Source organism: Vidua chalybeata, chromosome 24 (genome assembly GCF_026979565.1).
Source record: "Vidua chalybeata isolate OUT-0048 chromosome 24, bVidCha1 merged haplotype, whole genome shotgun sequence".
In the NCBI taxonomy this organism is placed as follows: Eukaryota; Metazoa; Chordata; class Aves; order Passeriformes; family Viduidae; genus Vidua; species Vidua chalybeata.
In genome coordinates this window covers 3,775,286-3,792,939 of record NC_071553.1, presented here as the reverse complement: position 1 = coordinate 3,792,939, position 17,654 = coordinate 3,775,286, and the positions used below count along the sequence as shown (strand labels likewise).

Here is a 17,654-nt window from a genome sequence, read left to right as displayed (position 1 = left end):
CCGGGACGGTCCCGCCGCAGCGGCCGCGCCGCCCTGAGGGCTCCGAGCCCGCCCGCCGCGCTGGCCACGCCCCCTGCACACCGCCACACGTGTGGGCCGTACCACCGCTCGCCGAGGGGTGGCGCGGCCGCGCCAGCCGCTCTTTGCAGCGGCGCGGAGGGGGAATCCCCCCCGCCCCCGGCCCGCGGTGGGCTGTGCCAGCGCGCGGATTTAAAGGGGCCGCGCACGGCGAGCGGCCCGGGACGGGCGGGGTCCCGGTGCCGGTGCCGGTGCCGGTCTGCGGGGGCGCGGGGGGCTCCTCTGCCTGTCCCGAGAAATCCTGGCCCCCCGAGGACGCTGCCTCTGACCTTCTGACCGGGAGAAAGGCTCCAAGGCTTTGGGATGAACGGGACTCTACGGGGGGCTGCAATAGGCAGGGGTGCGGTTCGGCACGGGGGGAGGATTTCAGGGTTTGGGGTTTTGAGTTTGGAGGTGGACGGGAGACGGGGAGATTCCCCAAATCCTGCTGGGAAGGGGGAGCACCCCAGGAGACGATGGACCACGGAAAAAAAAAATCCTCCAGGGGAACGATAAATCCCAGCGATGCTCGTTAGGATGGAGCCCAGTTATTAATTCCTCAAATTAACCCGTTGGGATTTTTTCCCACCTGACTTCCAAAGCCTTTGGCTGGGAGCTTTCCTGACATCCCAGGAATTGTGTGGGGTTGGTTTATGCCCTAACAACCCCTTCCCCACATCCATCCCATTCCCAAACATCGGGAATTTGCACTTCAGGCCTTTTTTTGAAGGGCGAATTTTGGGGTTGGTTTTGAAGAGCCAGCCAAGAAAAAGAGGGAGCAAAACCCCTCAGCTCCAAATGACCATAAAACCCACACTCCGAAAATTATCATAAATATTTTATTTATTTATTTATTTTTATTTATTGATTTATTTGATTTATTATTTATTAATCCTTCCGGCATAGGAATTCCTATAGGAAGCGCTCTGCTCTGTGCGTGAAAGATGCCTGTGCTTATTTACAAATGCCACATTTATTTTTCCCTCCTCCCCTCCACCCCAAAAAAAAAAAAATTCCCCAAAAAATAAATGTACAGTACAGATTCCTATGGCTCCTGGGGCCGGGAGACTCCCGAGGAACATCTTGGGAGTCCTTTCCCGAAGAAATCCGGGCAGCAGGGATTTAAAAAAAAGGACAATAAAAAGAGATTGAATGCTTGGATCCGTGTCAGGAGAGGCTGCAAGGAGGGTTCTGTGCCTTTCCCTCCTTGCCAGGGATCGATCCAGGCTGGAATCAGGAAAATCGATGGCGTGGAGCAAAATCCCGAGGCGAAGCCTCAGGTTTAAGCCGGGCTTTGTTGAGTCAAGACCTGCTGCTGAGCTGGCTTTGTTTTTGCTGGTTTTTTGTGTGTTTTTGCATAGGAAAAACCTGGAGAAACGGGAGAAATCTGCGGGATGGGAGTCAGTCCAAGCTCGTTTCTCTGTAATTAATATTTTTCTACGTATCTCAGTGTCGGATTGTCCCTCTGGATTTATCCTGGAATAAAACCAGGCTGGAATTCCACCCTTATCTTTACACCCCTGATCATTTCCAGAGCAGGGATTAATCCCAACTTGTTTAAATTCTTAAATGCATCCCTCGTGCGGCCACCACAAATCCTTGTGCAAAAATAAAGTTACATTCAGGAAATGCCCTTGGAGTTCCACCAACTTCCTTGCATTTTGGTGGGGTTTTTTTTTTGGCCCAGAGCTGATCCCAAATTGTCCTCGCCAAGGGCAGCGCTGGGGATGCTGATGTGCAAAAATAGGAACAGAACAAAGTCAGCGTTTTCCCAAAGCAACAAGAAATTCCCTGAGCCCACCTGGAGCTTCGTCCTTGGCATAACATTCGCGAAAAACACCGATTTTTGGGGCAGCCACAAATTATTTTGGTCTATAGGAAGACTGGGAATACCTGGAAGAAAATCCTCCCCGTGGAAGGGAGAAGGGACAGCTTTGACCTGGTGATTTTCTGGGGAAAAAAAAAAGATTTTAAAAGGGATTTTTTGCTTGTTTTTTTTTGTTTGTTTTGGTTTTTTGTTTTTTTTTTTTAATCTCCTGGCTGCCACCAGGATGCGGGAATTGCCCTGCCTGGGGGCACGCACCCCAAATTCCCGGTGGGAACGTGAGCAGGGCAGCTCCGAGGGAAGCTTGGTGTGATGGGATGAAAAAAGGATTATTGCTGCTGGGAACAAATTCATCTTTCTGCCTTCCCGAGGAGCTGGAGGCTCCTTCCATGAACGTGTGGAATCCGTGGCGCAGGGATTTGTAGGAATTCTGGGGGGATCCGTGGCCCAGGGATTTGCAGGAATTCCAGCAGGATCCGTGGCCCAGTGATCTGTAGGAATTCTGGGGGGATCTGTGGCAAGGATTTGTAGGAATTCCAGCAGGATCCGTGGTGCAGGGATTTATAGGAATTCCAGCAGGATCCATGGCCCAGAGATTTGTAGGAATTCCGGCGGGATCCGTGGCAGGGATTTGTAGGAATTCTGGGGGGATCCGTGGCCCAGGGATTTGTAGGAATTCTGGGGGGATCCGTGGCAGGGATTTTTAGGAATTCCAGCAGGATCCGTGGCCCAGGGATTTGTAGGAATTCCAGCAGGTTCCGTGCCCAGGGATTTGTAGGAATTCTGGGGGGATCCGTGCCCAGGGATTTGTAGGAATTCTGGGGGGATCCATGGCAAGGATTTGCAGGAATTCCGGCGGGATCTGTGGCAAGGATTTGTAGGAATTCCGGCAGGTTCCGTGCCCAGGGATTTGTAGGAATTCTGGGGGGATCCGTGGCCCAGGGATCTGTAGGAATTCCAGCAGGTTCTGTGCCCAGGGATTTGTAGGAATTCCAGCAGGTTCCGTGCCCAGGGATTTGTAGGAATTCCGGCGGGATCCGTGCCCAGGGATTTGTAGGAATTCCGGCAGGATCCGGGATGGGGAGGACGAGCTGCACCTCGCACCGTCCGGCTCCGGCAAGGACGAGCTCTGGGCCGGTTTTTGGGACTTTTCCGCCTCTCTCTGCTGGGAATTGCTGGAGCTGGGCTGGATCAGGAGGGAATTGTCGCTCCCAGCGGGATGAGGGAGGGGCGGGGTGGCCGGGCAGGGTGGCAGCGGCTCCTGGGTGACACCTGGGTGACATCTGGGTGACACCTGGGTGACACCTGGGTGACACCTGGGTGACATCCTTGGCAAGGTCAGGGCGGGCTCCGGTTCTGCCTCGGGGAGCCTGGGGAGAGGAAATAATGAGAGAATCTGGGGGATAAATGGGAGAATATGTGGGATAAATGGGAGAATCTGGGGGATAAATGGAGAATATGGGGGATAAGTTGAGAATATGGGGGATAAATGGAGAACCTATAGGATAAATGGAGAATCTGTGGGATGAGGGAGGGAATCTGGGGGATAAATGGAGAATATGGGGGATAAATGGAGAATATGGGGGATAAATGGAGAATATGGGGGATAAGTGGAGAATGTGTGGGATAAACGGGGAATCTGTGGGTTGAGGGAAGGAATCTGTGGGATAAATGGAGAAGCTACAGGATAACTGGAGAATCTGCGGGATAAATGGGAGAATCTGGGGGATAAATGGGAGAATCTGTGGGATGAGAGAATCTGAGGGACAAATGCAGAATCTGTGGGATGAATGGAGAATCTATGGGATAAATGGAGAATCTATGGGATAAATGGAGAATCTACGGGATAACTGAGCAGATCTCGCAGCTCTCCCCGTGCTCCCCCAGCCCCTGATCACTCAGCTCCCCTTCCCCTGCCAAGCACCACCCCGGACACTTCGGATCAGCCCCTGAGCCCCCCAGAACCCCCCCGGACACCCCCAGGCAGGGCAGGCAGAGGTGAGCTGGGAGCTGCTCCTCGGAGAGGTGAGAAGGAGGCACCCGAGGTTCCCCCGGCAGTCCCGGCGCACCGAGGGGACAGGAGGGGTCCCGGGCGGGGCTGCTCCTCACACGGCCGTCTCCTGCCCCCCGCCGGCCTCTTCCTTCTTCCTCTTCATCTTGCAGAAGCCGTGGAGGCCACAGAAACAGGCGAAGGTGAACTGGGGCATCACCCGGAGCTGGAGAGGCTCGGGAGCGACTCCGGGAGACCTGGAGGGGGACAGGGAGAGGAGGCAGGGCAGCGGCGGGGGGTGCAGGGGCAGGAGGGAGGGTGGGGAGCAGAGCCCCAGAATCCCAAAACTGGGGCATCACCTTGGGCTGGGACACCCTTCCCTTCCCTTCCCTTCCCTTCCCTTCCCTTCCCTTCCCTTCCCTTCCCTTCCCTTCCCTTCCCTTCCCTTCCCTTCCCTTCCCTTCCCTTCCCTTCCCTTCCAAATTCCCGGGATTGCCCCGGTCCAGGGGCAGCACCGGCGGCTCCAGCACAAAAAGCTCAGCTGGGACCGAATTTCTTTCCCCTCTTTGTGTCCGTTTTTTTTGCAGATAAAATAACGCCCCAAGGCCCAGCCCACGCCACGGCCCAACAGCTGCAAAGTGTAATTATGCAAATGCAAGGCTGGGGGGCTTTAAATAAATAACAAATCCTCCCAGAAGTGCTGTCTGAAGGCAAAGCTTCCTTCGCTCGCTGCTTCAATTCTCAGCTTTTCATCAAATCACAGACTCCCACACTGGTTTGGGTTGGGGGGGACCTTAAAGCCCATCCAGTGCCACCCCTGCCATGGGCAGGGACAACTTTTTCACCATCCCAGGGTGCTCCAAGCCCCGTCCAAGCCGGCCTTGGGCACTCCCAGGGCTGGAAGCTTCCCTGGATAACCTCCTGTGCGCTTTGCCGATGATTTTGCCCCAGGAGTGCAGCGCTGGCGCTCAGGGGGAGCCTGGACTCAGGATCGGATCCCATCGGCGACATGGGCACGAGGGCCGAGGGCAGCCCGCAGGGTCTGGGGCACTGCCACCTCCCCAGGCTCGGGGGATCCCCCCCTTTCCCCATCCCACAGCCCTGGAGGGGTTTGGAGCAGCCCCGATTCCCAGCAGGGCCAGCTGGGAGGAGATGAAGCCGCCAGAGCAGGTGGAGCCCCATCGGTGACAGCGGTGACAACGCCGGGGGGCGACGCCACATCCCCGCCCTCCCCTTGTCCCCCTTTCGGAGGGGCCCAGCTGCAGCACAAAGCCCCAAAGATGGCTTTGAATTCCCTCCTGCCGTCCGCGGCCATCTGGGTACCTGTCTGGGGGCTCCCAAATTCAATGGGGGCACCTCTGGAGCTCACAGAGCAGCGGGGAGGGGTTCGAGGAACCCGCTCGGAGAGGCTGCCCCGCACAAAGGAGGGGGAAGAGGTTCAAGGAACCCGCTCGGAGAGGCTGCCCCGCACAGAGCAGCGGGGAGGGGTTCGAGGAACCCTCTCGGAGAGGCTGCCCCGCACGGAGCAGCGGGCAGAGGTTCGAGGAACCCTCTCGGAGAGGCTGCCCCGCACGGAGCAGCGGGCAGAGGTTCGAGGAACCCGCTCGGAGAGGCTGCCCCGCACAGAGCAGCGGGGAGGGGTTCAAGGAACCGCTCGGAGAGGCTGCCCCGCACAAAGGAGGGGGAAGAGGTTCGAGGAACCCGCTCGGAGAGGCTGCCCCGCACAAAGGAGGGGGAAGAGGTTCGAGGAACCCGCTCGGAGAGGCTGCCCCGCACTGCCGCGGCTCCCGCGTCCCCCTTGTGCCGCCGCTTTTTGTGCGAATTGCGGGGGAGCGGCTGGGGCCGAGGGGCCCGAGGGGGCTGGGGGGGACCCGAGGGGACAGAGGGGGATAAGGGGGGACAGAGGGGGCCGCTCACATCCCAGCTGGAGCAGGGAAGGGAAGGGGAGGTGGGGACAGGGACGAGGGTGGGGGCTGCTCCGGCGCTGCCTAACCCGGCTTTGGCCCATCCTCTCCTCGCCCCGGGGGCCGTTTAATAATCAAATTAAACAACGCTCTCCTTAATTCCCAGAAAAGTCCCAGACCTCCCAGGCAGGTCCCCAGGGGTGCCCTGTGTCACCCCACGTCCCCGTCCCCCCCCTTTTTGCAGACACAAAACCACCCCGAGAGCCTGGGGGGTCTGGCTGGGACCCCATGAGGGCCCTATTGAGATATTTCGAGGGGTTTGTAGCGCTCCGGCTTTTCAGGCTGACCCTCTGCCTCCCATTCAGGCAGGGGACAATGATGAATGAGCCCCGGAGAATGGAGGCAGCCCAGCTGAGGCTGACGCTCCTGTTCCCCTTGAAAAGGTGGAAAAAGGGATCGTGGAGGAGCAAGGAATAATGAAAAAAAATGAAACGAGCTGGCTTGGGCAAGCCCTGGCTGATTTGCAAGGGCTGGGCAGGCTCCCCAGCCCCGCGCTGCCCTTTCCATTCAAGGGAGAAGATCCTCGGGATAAAACTCGGCTGCAGCCGAGAAAATGAGTGGAGCATTAAAAATGTAAAGCTGGAGAATTCTCTTCAGTCAACTGCATAACCCCGGGCCATGTTTGTCACTGTCACAGTGATGAATTGGGAGCTGTCTGCAATCAGCACGCTCGCTTTCATAATGTCACTTTCCCTGAGCCCGGAAAAATGTCTTTCTGAGGCAGCTGGACCGAGTCTGTTCCTTAACCCAGCAATTCCCATTTCCCTGGGGTTTGCCGGGAAGCTCCCGGCTCCAGGAGGGAAGGGCAGCAGGGGTGGCTCGGCTCTGGTGACACTCCCAGGTGACAGCAGTGGCCGCCAGCCCCTGGTGGGATGCTCAGGCACCAGGACCTCCCATTCCAGCTGATTTTTCTCCCTCAGCTTTCCTATTTCTGGGAGATGCCCTCGAATTAACTTTTTAGGGAATCTGTTGAGGAAAAAAAAACAAGTTTTGCATTCGAACCCCCGGGTTTCAGAGCTGCCTTTTGCTGCCAGCGCGCCGGGCTCTTGCCTTGGGAAAGCAGATTATTTGCAGTGGAAATCCGGGCTGTGTCTCTTGCAGGGAGCAGAATGGAATTAAATTATTTGCGATGAAACGGAAAGGAAAAAAAAAATTATTTGCCTTTCCTGATAACTGCTCCGTCCATACCCACGGCCACATCCACGGCCAAAAATTTTAGGAGGAACTGATGACTTTGGGATCATCAAATCCACTGAGCAGAACACCCGTGGAAGAGTCACGGCTGGGCCTTGCAGGGATTCGCTGCTGAATCCTGGGGTTTTCTGGGTGATGGGGATGCTCCATGCACAGAGTTTTGCCTGGGATTTTTCGTTCCTTTGATTTTTAAGCATCCAAAGTTCAGCTCCTGCCTCCCAGAACTCTCTGCTGGGACATCCTCTCCCTGTGTGGACACAACCCCTTCCCCACACTCATCCTCCTCCTCCCAGCCCCAAAATCCATCCAATTTAACATTTTTTTTCCAGCCAACTTTTCAAACCCATTATTTCCTCGCCTGGCTTTTTATTTCCTCCCTCCTTGCCCTCCAAAAAAAAAAAAAAAAAAAAAAAAAAAAACAAAAATAAACCAAAAAAACTCGGACATTTCGCTGCTTACAACCAGTCCTGAGCCAAACCCCACTTCAAAGCTTCTCTAATGAGCAGCCGAGCATGAAAAATCCAACAGAGGAGCCAGAGGAGGGGATAAAACCGACCTGAAAAGCAGCACCATCCCTTTAAGGGGAGATAATGAAGGGAGAAGATGTTGCCTGGCATGTTTGCAGAGAATCGCTAATTAAAACATCGCTTCTGTAAAGTCTGCTGATGCCATTGATTCTTCCCCCCACACAGTTAATTTGCTGCTAGCGAGGCAAAGTCGCCAGGGTCCTCATTATAAAAATTTCACTGGCTGCAGCTAATGGTTGTAATTAATAGGTGCAATAAATTTCAAATGGGCAGCCGGGGTGTTCATTAGCTCGGGGCTGACTCAGCACCGGTGGCCTCACCAGTTCCTAAATAATCCATTCCCAGGCAGCCGAGAGGAGGAGGAGGAGGAGGAGGAAGATGCTCGGTGGCACAACCGGTGCAGCCCTAATTCCCCACCCAGGGCAGAGCTGGATAAATAATTCCCAGATTTGTGTCTTTTTTTGTCTCTTTTTTTTTTTTTTTTCATTGTCCCACAGGTGAATTGTCAGTGCAAAGCGTCCCCCAGCTTTTCCCAAAAGCCCAGATTTGGGGTGGGTTCAGCGCCGGACAAAACATCCAACAACGACACCTCACACCCGGGCACGGATCAAACCCAGGTCGAGGATTTGGGATTTAACGTGGATTTTAATTTCCTGGTTTTTCTCCGAGCATCCTGAGCCAGGATTGAGCTCCAAACCGCCCCCCCCCAGGCTCCTGCTGAGCATCATTCCCCCCTGGAAAATCCCGTGTGAGCACCAACCCTCCCCGAGGGGCTGGGTGTCCCACAGGGCCGCAGCTTTGATGAAAAACTCAGCTTTTCTGCTCATTATCATCTGGCTGTAATTAAAATATTCATAATTGGCACTCTTCCCCCAAATTATCCCCTGGCACTGGAAGCGGCCGGGCTGGGTGACCCAGCGGGAAGGTGCTGCTGCTTCCCTGCACTCCCCGTCCTAATCCCGGACGGAATTTGGGAGCTGCTGCCCCTGTGCCTGCACATTCCAAAATTTGGGCTGAATTTGGGAGCTGCTACCTCTGTGCCAGCACATTCCAAAATTTGGGTGGAATTTGGGAACTGCTGCCCCTGTGCCTGCACATTCCAAAATTTGGGCTGAATTTGGGAGCTGCTACCTCTGTGCCAGCACATTCCAAAATTTGGGCTGAATCTGAGGAGCTGCTGCCTCTGTGCCTGCACATTCCAAAATTTGGGTGGAATTTGGGAACTGCTGCCCCTGTGCCTGCACATTCCAAAATTTGGGTGGAATTTGGGAACTGCTGCCCCTGTGCCTGCACATTCCAAAATTTGGGTGGAATTTGGGAGCTGCTGCCTCTGTGCCCGCGCATTCCTGAGTCAAAATTTGGGAGCTGGTGCTCCATGCCCGCGCATTTCTGAGTCAAATTTTCAGCAGAATTTGGGAGCTGCTGCCCCTGTGCCTGCACATTCCAAAATTTGGGCTGAATTTGGGAGCTGCTACCTCTGTGCCAGCACATTCCAAAATTTGGGCTGAATCTGGGGAGCTGCTGCCTCTGTGCCAGCACATTCCAAAATTTGGGCTGAATTGGGGAACTGCTGTCCCCGTACCTGCACATTCCAAAATTTGGGTTGAATTTAGGAACTGCTGCCCCTGTGCCTCCACATTCCATGTTTTGGGCAGAATTTGGGAGTTGGTGCTCCATGCCCGCACATTCCCGAGCCAAAATTTTGGCTGCTGCCCCCAGCGGCTGCTGTGGCAGCTCGGGGGGCTCCGTGTCGGGACAATTCCCGCTCCTGGCAGGACAAGCCCGAGCCTCTCCCGGTTTTGGGATGCTCCGAGCTCAGATCCCGGCGGGAGCCCGCACGGGGGTGCCTCCCTCCCTCCCGGCGCTCATTAGCTGTAATTAGCGCTCTCCATCATCTCTCCTGAGAGCCCAGGAAGGATCTGGGATTGCTGGAGGGGTCCGGCTGCTCACAATTTGCCTTTTTTGGGTGTTTTTGGGGACAGAACCAGCCGGGAACGCCTTGGAGCGTCTCCTGCTCCATCTCCTTCCAGCCCGGCGCTGGGATGCTCTGGAATTTCCATGGCCGCTTTTTGAAAACCAGGGAAATATTCCCCTTGCCGAATTCTCCAAGATCCTTTGAAAATTCCCGCCCGATCCCGCTTTTCCTGTGCTGCCCGGAGTGGTTTATCCCCCGGGGCAGCCGCGGGCTTGGCTGAGCTCTGCCCTGGCGCTACAGGAAAGGTGCCCGGGAGGTGATGCCAGCCCGGGCTGGGGGCTCACCTGGAGCTGGGGGCTCACACCTGGCACTGGGGGCTCACCTGGGGGCTCACCTGGCACTGGGGGCTCACCTGGGGGCTCACCTGGCACTGGGGGCTCACACCTGGCACTGGGGGCTCACCTGGCACTGGGGGCTCACACCTGGCACTGGGGGCTCACCTGGGGGCTCACCTGGCACTGGGGGCTCACACCTGGCACTGGGGGCTCACCTGGAGCTGGGGGCTCACCTGGGGGCTCACCTGGCTCTGGGGGCTTCTCCTCGGACCGATGGAGCTTTGCCAAGGGGCCCTGCCAAGGATTTCTGCTCCCGGGGATTTCCTGGGAACGTTCGAGGGGCGCTCGGGGAACCCTCTCTGGGATGGGGTCTGCGGGATGGGATCTGCAGGAATGGGGTTTGTGGGGTGGGATCTGCAGGAATGGGGTAAATGGGGTGGAGTTTGCGGGAATGGGGTCTGTGGGGTGGGGTTTGGGTGGTGGGATGTGCAGGAATGGGGTCTATGGGATGGGGTTTGCGGGAATGGGGTCTGTGGGGTGGGGTTTGTGGGGTGGGATGTGCAGGAGCAGGATCTTCAGGAATGGAGTCAGTGGGATGGGATCAGTGGAATGGGGTCTGTGAGATGGGATCTGCAGGGATGGAGTCTGTGGGATGGGATTTGCGGGAATGGGGTCTCTGGGATGGCGTTTGTGGGGTAGGATCTGCAGGAACGGGGTTTGTGGGATGGGATCTGCAGGAACAGGTTTGTGGAATGGGGTTTGTGGAATGGGGCTCCTGGGAGCCCCTGACTGGAAACCCCGAGTTAAATCTCTCTAAATCTCTCTGTAAAAGCCCTGGGGGAAGGAAATAGGGCTGGCAGCCAACACCAGATTTGGCACGAGGTCACCAGATCCCACCCCACAGACCCCATTCCCGCAGATCCCACCCCACAGACCCCATTCCCGCAGATCCCACCCCACAGACCCCATTCCTGCAGATCCCACCCCACAGACCCCATTTACACAGATCCCACCCCACAGACCCCATTCCCGCAGATCCCACCCCACAGACCCCATTCCCGCAGATCCCACCAGACTGCAGATCCCACCAGTCACCCCACCAGTGTGCCCAGTCCTTTCCTCCCCTCCCAGCTCCCTCCATCCCTTCCCTGCCTCGTTCCTGCCTTGCCAAAGGAAAAATCAATCCAATAAAAGCAGTGAGAGCCATTCCCAGGGCATCAGAGATCACCAAAATTCCTGCCCGGAGCTGCTTGGCCCACAGCAGACCCCAAAACATCAGACAGGATATTTGGGGTTACCCCATCCCTGGAAGTGCCCAAGGTGGGGTTGGACAGGGCTTGGAGCAATTTGGGACGAGCTTTAAGGTCCCTTTCACACCAAATCATTCCAGGGATCCCCGAGGCGGCAGCGGGGAGAGGATTTTGCTTCCCCACCACGAGGCTTTGGGGTGCAAGGAAGCAAAACGGCCAAACCCGAGCTGGTTTTGGTTGGTTGGCCCCGCTCTCCTCTCCTCGGCACCCTCATTCCAGGATCCCGATCCCGTTTGGAGCAGCCCCGCGGCGGGGGCGGAGGGGCCAAGCCAAGCGCGTCCCCCTGAATGCCTCGGGGCGGGCATTGTCACGGGTGAATTTTCTGAATGAGCAAATCCTCATTAAAAAATAATTAAAACAGCCCGGCGAGATTGGCTTAATTCCTTTCATTTGGACGGATGGTGTTTGATTTTGATGATTTATGTGCCAGCTCTCCTGCTCTCATTGTTGGAACTCATGGGATTTCATGATTTTCTTCCTTCCACACCTCCTTGAGTCATGGGATTACAGCTGAACCTCAGCTTTTTTTCCTTTTTTTTTTTTTTTTCCTTTTTCTCCAAGGACTATTATTTTTAAAGATGCATTCCTGGCTGGTGAAATAAACTTGAAAGCCTGACACCAAATGAGTCAAAGCTCAGGAAGTGAGAAAAGGAAAACTAAAGAAGAGAGAAATTGCTCGTTTCCTGCTTGGCGAGGGGGGGTGAAACCCCACAGGGTTGGTGGGGTGGTCCTGGAGGTGGTGGGGGCTGCGGGAATGGGGTGGGGTCTGTGGGAAGGGGGTCCGTGGGGTGAGGTTTGTGTAAATGGGGTCTGTGGGGTGGGATTTGTGGGGTGGGGTCCATGGGAATGAGGTCTGTGGGATGGGGTTTGTGTAAATGGGGTCTGTGAGGTGGGATCTGTGGGAATGGGATCTGTGGGGTGGGATCTGTGGGAATGGGGTCTGTGGGGTGGGATCTGTGGGGTGGGATCTGTGTAAATGGGGTCTGTGGGGTGGGATCTGTGGGAATGGGATCTGTGGGGTGGGATCTGTGTAAATGGGGTCTGTGGGGTGGGATCTGCAGGAATGGGGTCTGTGGGGTGGGATCTGTGGGAATGGGATCTGTGGGGTGGGATCTGTGTAAATGGGGTCTGTGGGGTGGGATCTCTGGGGTGGGATCTGTGTAAATGGGGTCTGTGGGGTGGGATCTGCAGGAATGGGGTCTGTGGGGTGGGATCTGTGGGAATGGGGTCTGTGGGGTGGGATCTGCGGGAATGGGGTCTGTGGGGTGGGATCTGTGGGTTGGGGTTTGTGTAAATGGGATCTGTGGGGTGGGATCTGTGTAAATGGGGTCTGTGGGGTGGGATCTGTGTAAATGGGGTCTGTGGGGTGGGATCTGTGGGGTGGGGTTTGTGTAAATGGGGTCTGTGGGGTAGGATCTGTGTAAATGGGGTCTGTGGGGTAGGATCTGTGTAAATGGGGTCTGTGGGGTGGGATCTGCGGGAATGGGGTCTGTGGGGTGGGATCTGCAGGAATGGGGTCTGTGGGGTGGGATCTGTGTAAATGGGGTCTGTGGGGTGGGATCTGCAGCACCCCCCTCCTCTCCCACTCCCCAGACCCGGCAGACTTTGCCTTTGCACATTTACAGGTCCCGATTTGCTAAGCCCTGCCCTGGAATTAAACCCGTCCTCCTCCCCTGCTCGTGGCCACCTCCTCCCCTCACCACCCTCGTGACACCGGCCAGGCCACGGCCTCCTGGGAGCTGTGGGGACAGTCCCTGCCCGCCACAACCCGGGTGGCCCCAGCTCTGTTTGGGCTGAGGTGCCCAAGGCTCCCTGAACCCCCTTCTCCCCCAGCTCAGGGCTGCTGCCACCACCTGGGCAGCGCCCACAGCCCTCGGGACTGCCCTTGGAAATGCCCTTGGCCTCTTCCTGGCGCTTTTGTTCCGGGGGAAGCAGGTGGGGATGCTTTGAACCGTGTGGGAAAAGTTCCAAAATGCCAAAAAAAAAAAAAAAAAAAAAAAAAAAAAACCCCAAAAAAAACCTCCCTGAATGGAGGTGCTGAATGGGGACGGCCCCGGGGGCGCCTTTTGTGTCCCCACCCCTCCGCTAAAGCCCTGCAAGGCTTCAGTGCCCCCTTTCACTCGTTGTTGGACCCAGATAAATCCGAGCAGCTCCAAAGGGGCTCGGGGAGTCGGTGCAGAGGTGCCTGGAAGGTGGAGTCCCTCCTCTGTGTAGCCCATGGCTTTTCGCCCTACATGAGTTCGGGAAAGCAATCACATAGGAATAAAAAGCCATAAACCACAGCAGAGGGCTCAGCCGGGATGAGGCAGCGGTACTGGGGAAAAGGGAAAGGAGAATGGGGGGAAAAACAGCTCTTTGGGATAAGCTGTCCTCCCTTCCCGTGACCAGCTGGGAGCACAACCCCAAAACCAGGCTGGGCTCTCACCCCAAAACCAGCATTGGTAACTATCCCCAAACCATGCTAGGTTCTCATCCCAAAACCAGAGTTGGCTCCCACCCCAAAACCAGGGTGGGCTCTCACCCCAAAACCAGGGTTGGTAAGTATCCCAAAACCATGCTAGGTTCTCATCCCAAAACCAGAGTTGGCTCCCACCCCAAAACCAGGGTTGGTTCCCATCCCAAAACCAGAGTTGGTTCCCACCCCAAAACCAGACTGGGCTCCCACCCCAAAACCAGGGTTGGTAACCATCCCAAAACCAGGCTGGGCTCCCACCCCAAAACCAGGGTTGGTTCCCACCCCAAAACCAGGCTGGGCTCCCACCCCAAAATCAGGGTTGGTTCCCATCCCAAAACCATGCTAGATTCTCATCCCAAAACCAGGGTTGGTTCCCACCCCAAAACCAGGGTTGGTAACCATCCCAAAACCATGCTAGGTTCTCATCCCAAAACCAGGGTTGGTAACCATCCCAAAACCAGGCTGTGTTCCCACCCCAAAACCAGACTGGGCTCCCACCCCAAAACCAGGGTTGGTAACCATCCCAAAACCAGGCCGGGCTCCCACCCCAAAACCAGGCCGGGCTCCCACCCCAAAACCAGGCTGGGCTCCCACCCCAAACCCCCCTCAGCACCACGGGGTGGCTTCTCCTGGGTTATCCACAGGTCAGGAGGAGCGACCCCAGCCTGGAACGTTCCCTGTCTCAGCAGGAGCCGACCCCGGGACCAGGACCCCGCTCCCTGCGAGGAGCTGGGATTGCAGGGCCAGCTTCAAACCGCGGTGCCACGGCTGGAATTCCCGGCAGCGTGCCCGGGGAGCAGCATGGAATGGTTGATTTTCCCCTCTCCAGGCGTCCTGGCCACGGCCCCACCTCATCCCTGGCAGCACCTGGCATCCTTTCCTCTGTGCCGCTTTCCAGAATCCCACCAAAGCCCCACAAACCTGGAGCCGCACAAATTCCCACCTGCAGATCCCACAGATCCCTCTCCGAGGAGGAGCTGCTGGAGCCCGCGGGATAAATCCCATTTTTTTAGGGTTTCACCTCGGGGCGCAGCCTCACCCTGCCCCGCAGAAGAAAACCCTGCAGATTTCCTTTTGAGAATCTGACTTTTAGGGCCACCAAAAGGAGCGGGAGCTGCAGCCCCGCGGCGGCCCCGCTGCCCCCAGAGCTCACCTGGCTGCAGGGGCGGCGGATGCTCGGCCAGGTTCGCCCAACAGAGCCGCCTTTGTGGGCTCAGACAAAGGCCCAAAGAAAGGTCTGGCTGCCAACCCTCCTCCCCCGCGGCCGCTTCCCCCCCCCGGGCCTTTTCGGGGGAGTTTCCGTCTCTGGAGCCACCAAAAGAGGCGCTCGGGACAAGGTGACGCGTTTCAGGGTGGCAGCAGCTCCGCCGGGAGCTGGACACGGCCCTGATCCTTCAGGAAAAGCTCTCCGCACCGCGGGAAGCTCCTCGGGTGGCACCAGAGGTGCCCAGGTTGGCGCCGGGAGAGCTCCGGCCTCTGCCTCTGCTCCCTCCCCCTGCCACGACCCCGCGTTCATCAGCGGCTGTTAATTTGTTAATTGCCGGGAGCTGATGAGCTCAGGGTGGGAGATTCCCTTCCTGGCCGGAACCCTTGGGAAATCCAGGATCTCAGAGCTCCAGATTCTCAGAAATCCAAGGTTTTTAGAACTCCCGACACTCAGAGCTCCAGGCTCTCAGAAATCCAGTATCTCGGAGCTCCAGAATGTCAGAAATCCAGGCTTTCAGAATTCCAGGCTCTCAGAAATCCAAGGTTTTTAGAAATCCAGGCTCTCAGAGCTCCAGGCTCTCAGAAATCCAGGATCTCAGAGCTCCAGGCTCTCAGAGCTCCAGGCTTTCAGAATTCCAGGCTCTCAGAAATCCAAGGTTTTCAGAAATCCAGGCTCTCAGAGCTCCAGGCTCTCAGCACTCCAGGCTCTCCAAAACCCAGGATCTCAGAGCTCCAGGCCCTCAGAGCTCCAGGCTCTCAAAACCCCAGGATCTCAGAGCTCCAGGCTCTCAGAGCTCCAGGCTCTCAGAATTCCAGGCTCTCAGAAATCCAAGGTTTTCAGAACTCCAGGCTCTCAGAATTCCAGGTTCTCAGAGCTCCAGGCTCTCAGAGCTCCAGGCTTTCAGAAATCCAGGCTCTCAGAGCTCCAGGCTCTCAAAACCCCAGGATCTCAGAGCTCCAGGCTCTCAAAACCCCAGGTTCTCAGAGCTCCAGGTTCTCAGAGCTCCAGGCTCTCAAAACCCCAGGATCTCAGAGCTCCAGGCTCTCAAAACCCCAGGTTCTCAGAGCTCCAGGTTCTCAGAGCTCCAGGCTCTCAGAGCTCCACGTTCTCTGCGGCGCCAGGATGGAGGCAGGGAGGGATTCTGCTGTGGTTTGCAGCAGCAGAGAACACGACTTTGACCTACAAAGCGAGCTCCTGGAGCGCAGGGCAGCTCTGAGCTGGCGTTTTCCCAAGGTTTTCCCTCTTTTATCTCCCCTGAGTGGCGAGGGGAAAGGGCCACTGGGTGCCCCAGCTGTGACACGGCCACGGGCCCCTCCAGCCCCTCCCCAGGATGGTGTCCCCCCCCCCCCCCCCCCGGTATCCCAAAACACGGCGCTGCTCTGGAGCATCCCAAAATTCCATCACTGGGAGCAGGTGCTGCGCTGGAAAGACCTTTAGGGGAATCCTCCAGGTGTGGGGGGCACACCAGGACCCCCACATGGGTCCCTGCCCTGCGTGTCCAGCACCCACCACCCCCAGGCCCTATGGATCACCCCCAGTCCCTATGGATCACCCCCAGTCCCTATGGAACAGCCCCAAACCCTATGGATCACCCTTAATCCCTATGGAACAGCCTCAATACCTGAGGATCAGCCCCAATCCCTACAGAACAGCCCCAAATGCTATGGATCACGCCCAGTCCCTATGGATCACCACCAGTCCCTATGGATCAGCCTCAACCCCCATGGAACAGTCCCAATCCCTATGGATCACCACCAATCCCTATGGATCACCACCAGTCCCTATGGATTGGCCTCAATCCCTATGGAACAACCCCAAACCCTATGGAACAGCCCCAGTCCTTATGGATCACCCCCAATCCCTATAGATCACCCCCAGTCTCTATGGATCACGCCCAGTCCCTATGGATCACCCCCAGTCCCTATGGGACAGCCCTAATCCCTATGGAACATTCCCACACCCTATGGAACAGCCCCAGTCCCTACAGATCAGCCCCAATCCCTTTGGATCAGCCCCAGTCCCACCGTGGAGAGCGACAAGTCTGCCACTTTGTCCTTCGTGGCTCTTTAGGACGTGGCCCTGCGGCACCCGAGGCCTTCCCGCGGAGGTGGCACCTGGCGGGGCACAGGCAGCACGGGGACACGCGTCCATCCCAGTGCCACCGTGCCCCGTCCACGCCGCAGGGACCCCAGGAGTGCCCGGAGCCGCCGGCCGAGCGCGCTGAGCTCACCTTTGGCAGCGTGGCACGGTCTCCGCGGGAAGGGCCCGGTGCCAGCGGGGACAGGGCTGGCACGGCGGCGCCCCGGTGGCACCGCCCTCACCGTCCTCTCCTCCCCGAGCCCCGGGGCAGGGGGTGCCCGGCGCTGCTCGGGGGGGGTGGGGGGGGTCACCCCGCTGCTCCGAGCCTTACTGGGGGGTGGGGGGGGCTCTTTGGGACCCCCCCAAGCTTTTCTGTCGCTGCCACCCCCGAGCTGCGCGGGCACATGGCTGAGATGGTTGTGCGGCGAGGGGCTGGGAGCGGAGGGAGGGGAGCGGGGAGGGAGGGAAGGAGGGAGGGAGGGAGCGGGGTCAGGTATTTCTCCATCCCTGGCTCCGCAGGGCCGGTAACAAAGGCGCTATTGAACTGCAGCCGCTCTGGTCTGTGAAGCAGAAACCTCTTGTATCTCCTCCGGTGCCTTTGATCTGCCTCCCCCGGTGGGATGGAGATTACTCATGTCCTGCTGCTCGGGCACCGCTGCCAGCGCGCCACGGAGCGGGACAAACCGCCGCGGCCCGGGGAATGTCCCAGCGGCACCAGCACCCAGCGCTCACCCCACTCCTGCCCTTGCTCTGCGGCCCCAAAACCCTCCCGTCCTGGCGGATCCCAAACTTTGGG

General features: G+C 57.5%; 1 protein-coding gene across 2 annotated transcripts in view; it reads right to left on the bottom strand.

Moving 5' to 3' along the window:
- Positions 1 to 882: 882 nt before the first annotated feature.
- BLACAT1 (BLACAT1 overlapping LEMD1 locus) overlaps positions 883 to 17,654 on the bottom strand; it is a 34,530-nt gene continuing 17,758 nt past the window's right edge. Inside the window, exons 1-3 of one of the 2 annotated variants that reach the window (XM_053964012.1) lie at positions 17,010 to 17,086; positions 3,952 to 4,129; positions 883 to 3,252 (exon numbers count right to left, since the gene is read on the bottom strand). In XM_053964012.1, the coding sequence (XP_053819987.1) occupies positions 3,988 to 4,089 (102 nt within the window). In that variant the 5' untranslated portion in view covers positions 4,090 to 4,129; positions 17,010 to 17,086 and the 3' untranslated portion in view covers positions 883 to 3,252; positions 3,952 to 3,987. Of the gene's footprint in view, positions 3,253 to 3,951; positions 4,130 to 17,009; positions 17,087 to 17,654 lie in introns of those variants that run through there. The other variant, XM_053964011.1, reaches the window with a different exon arrangement.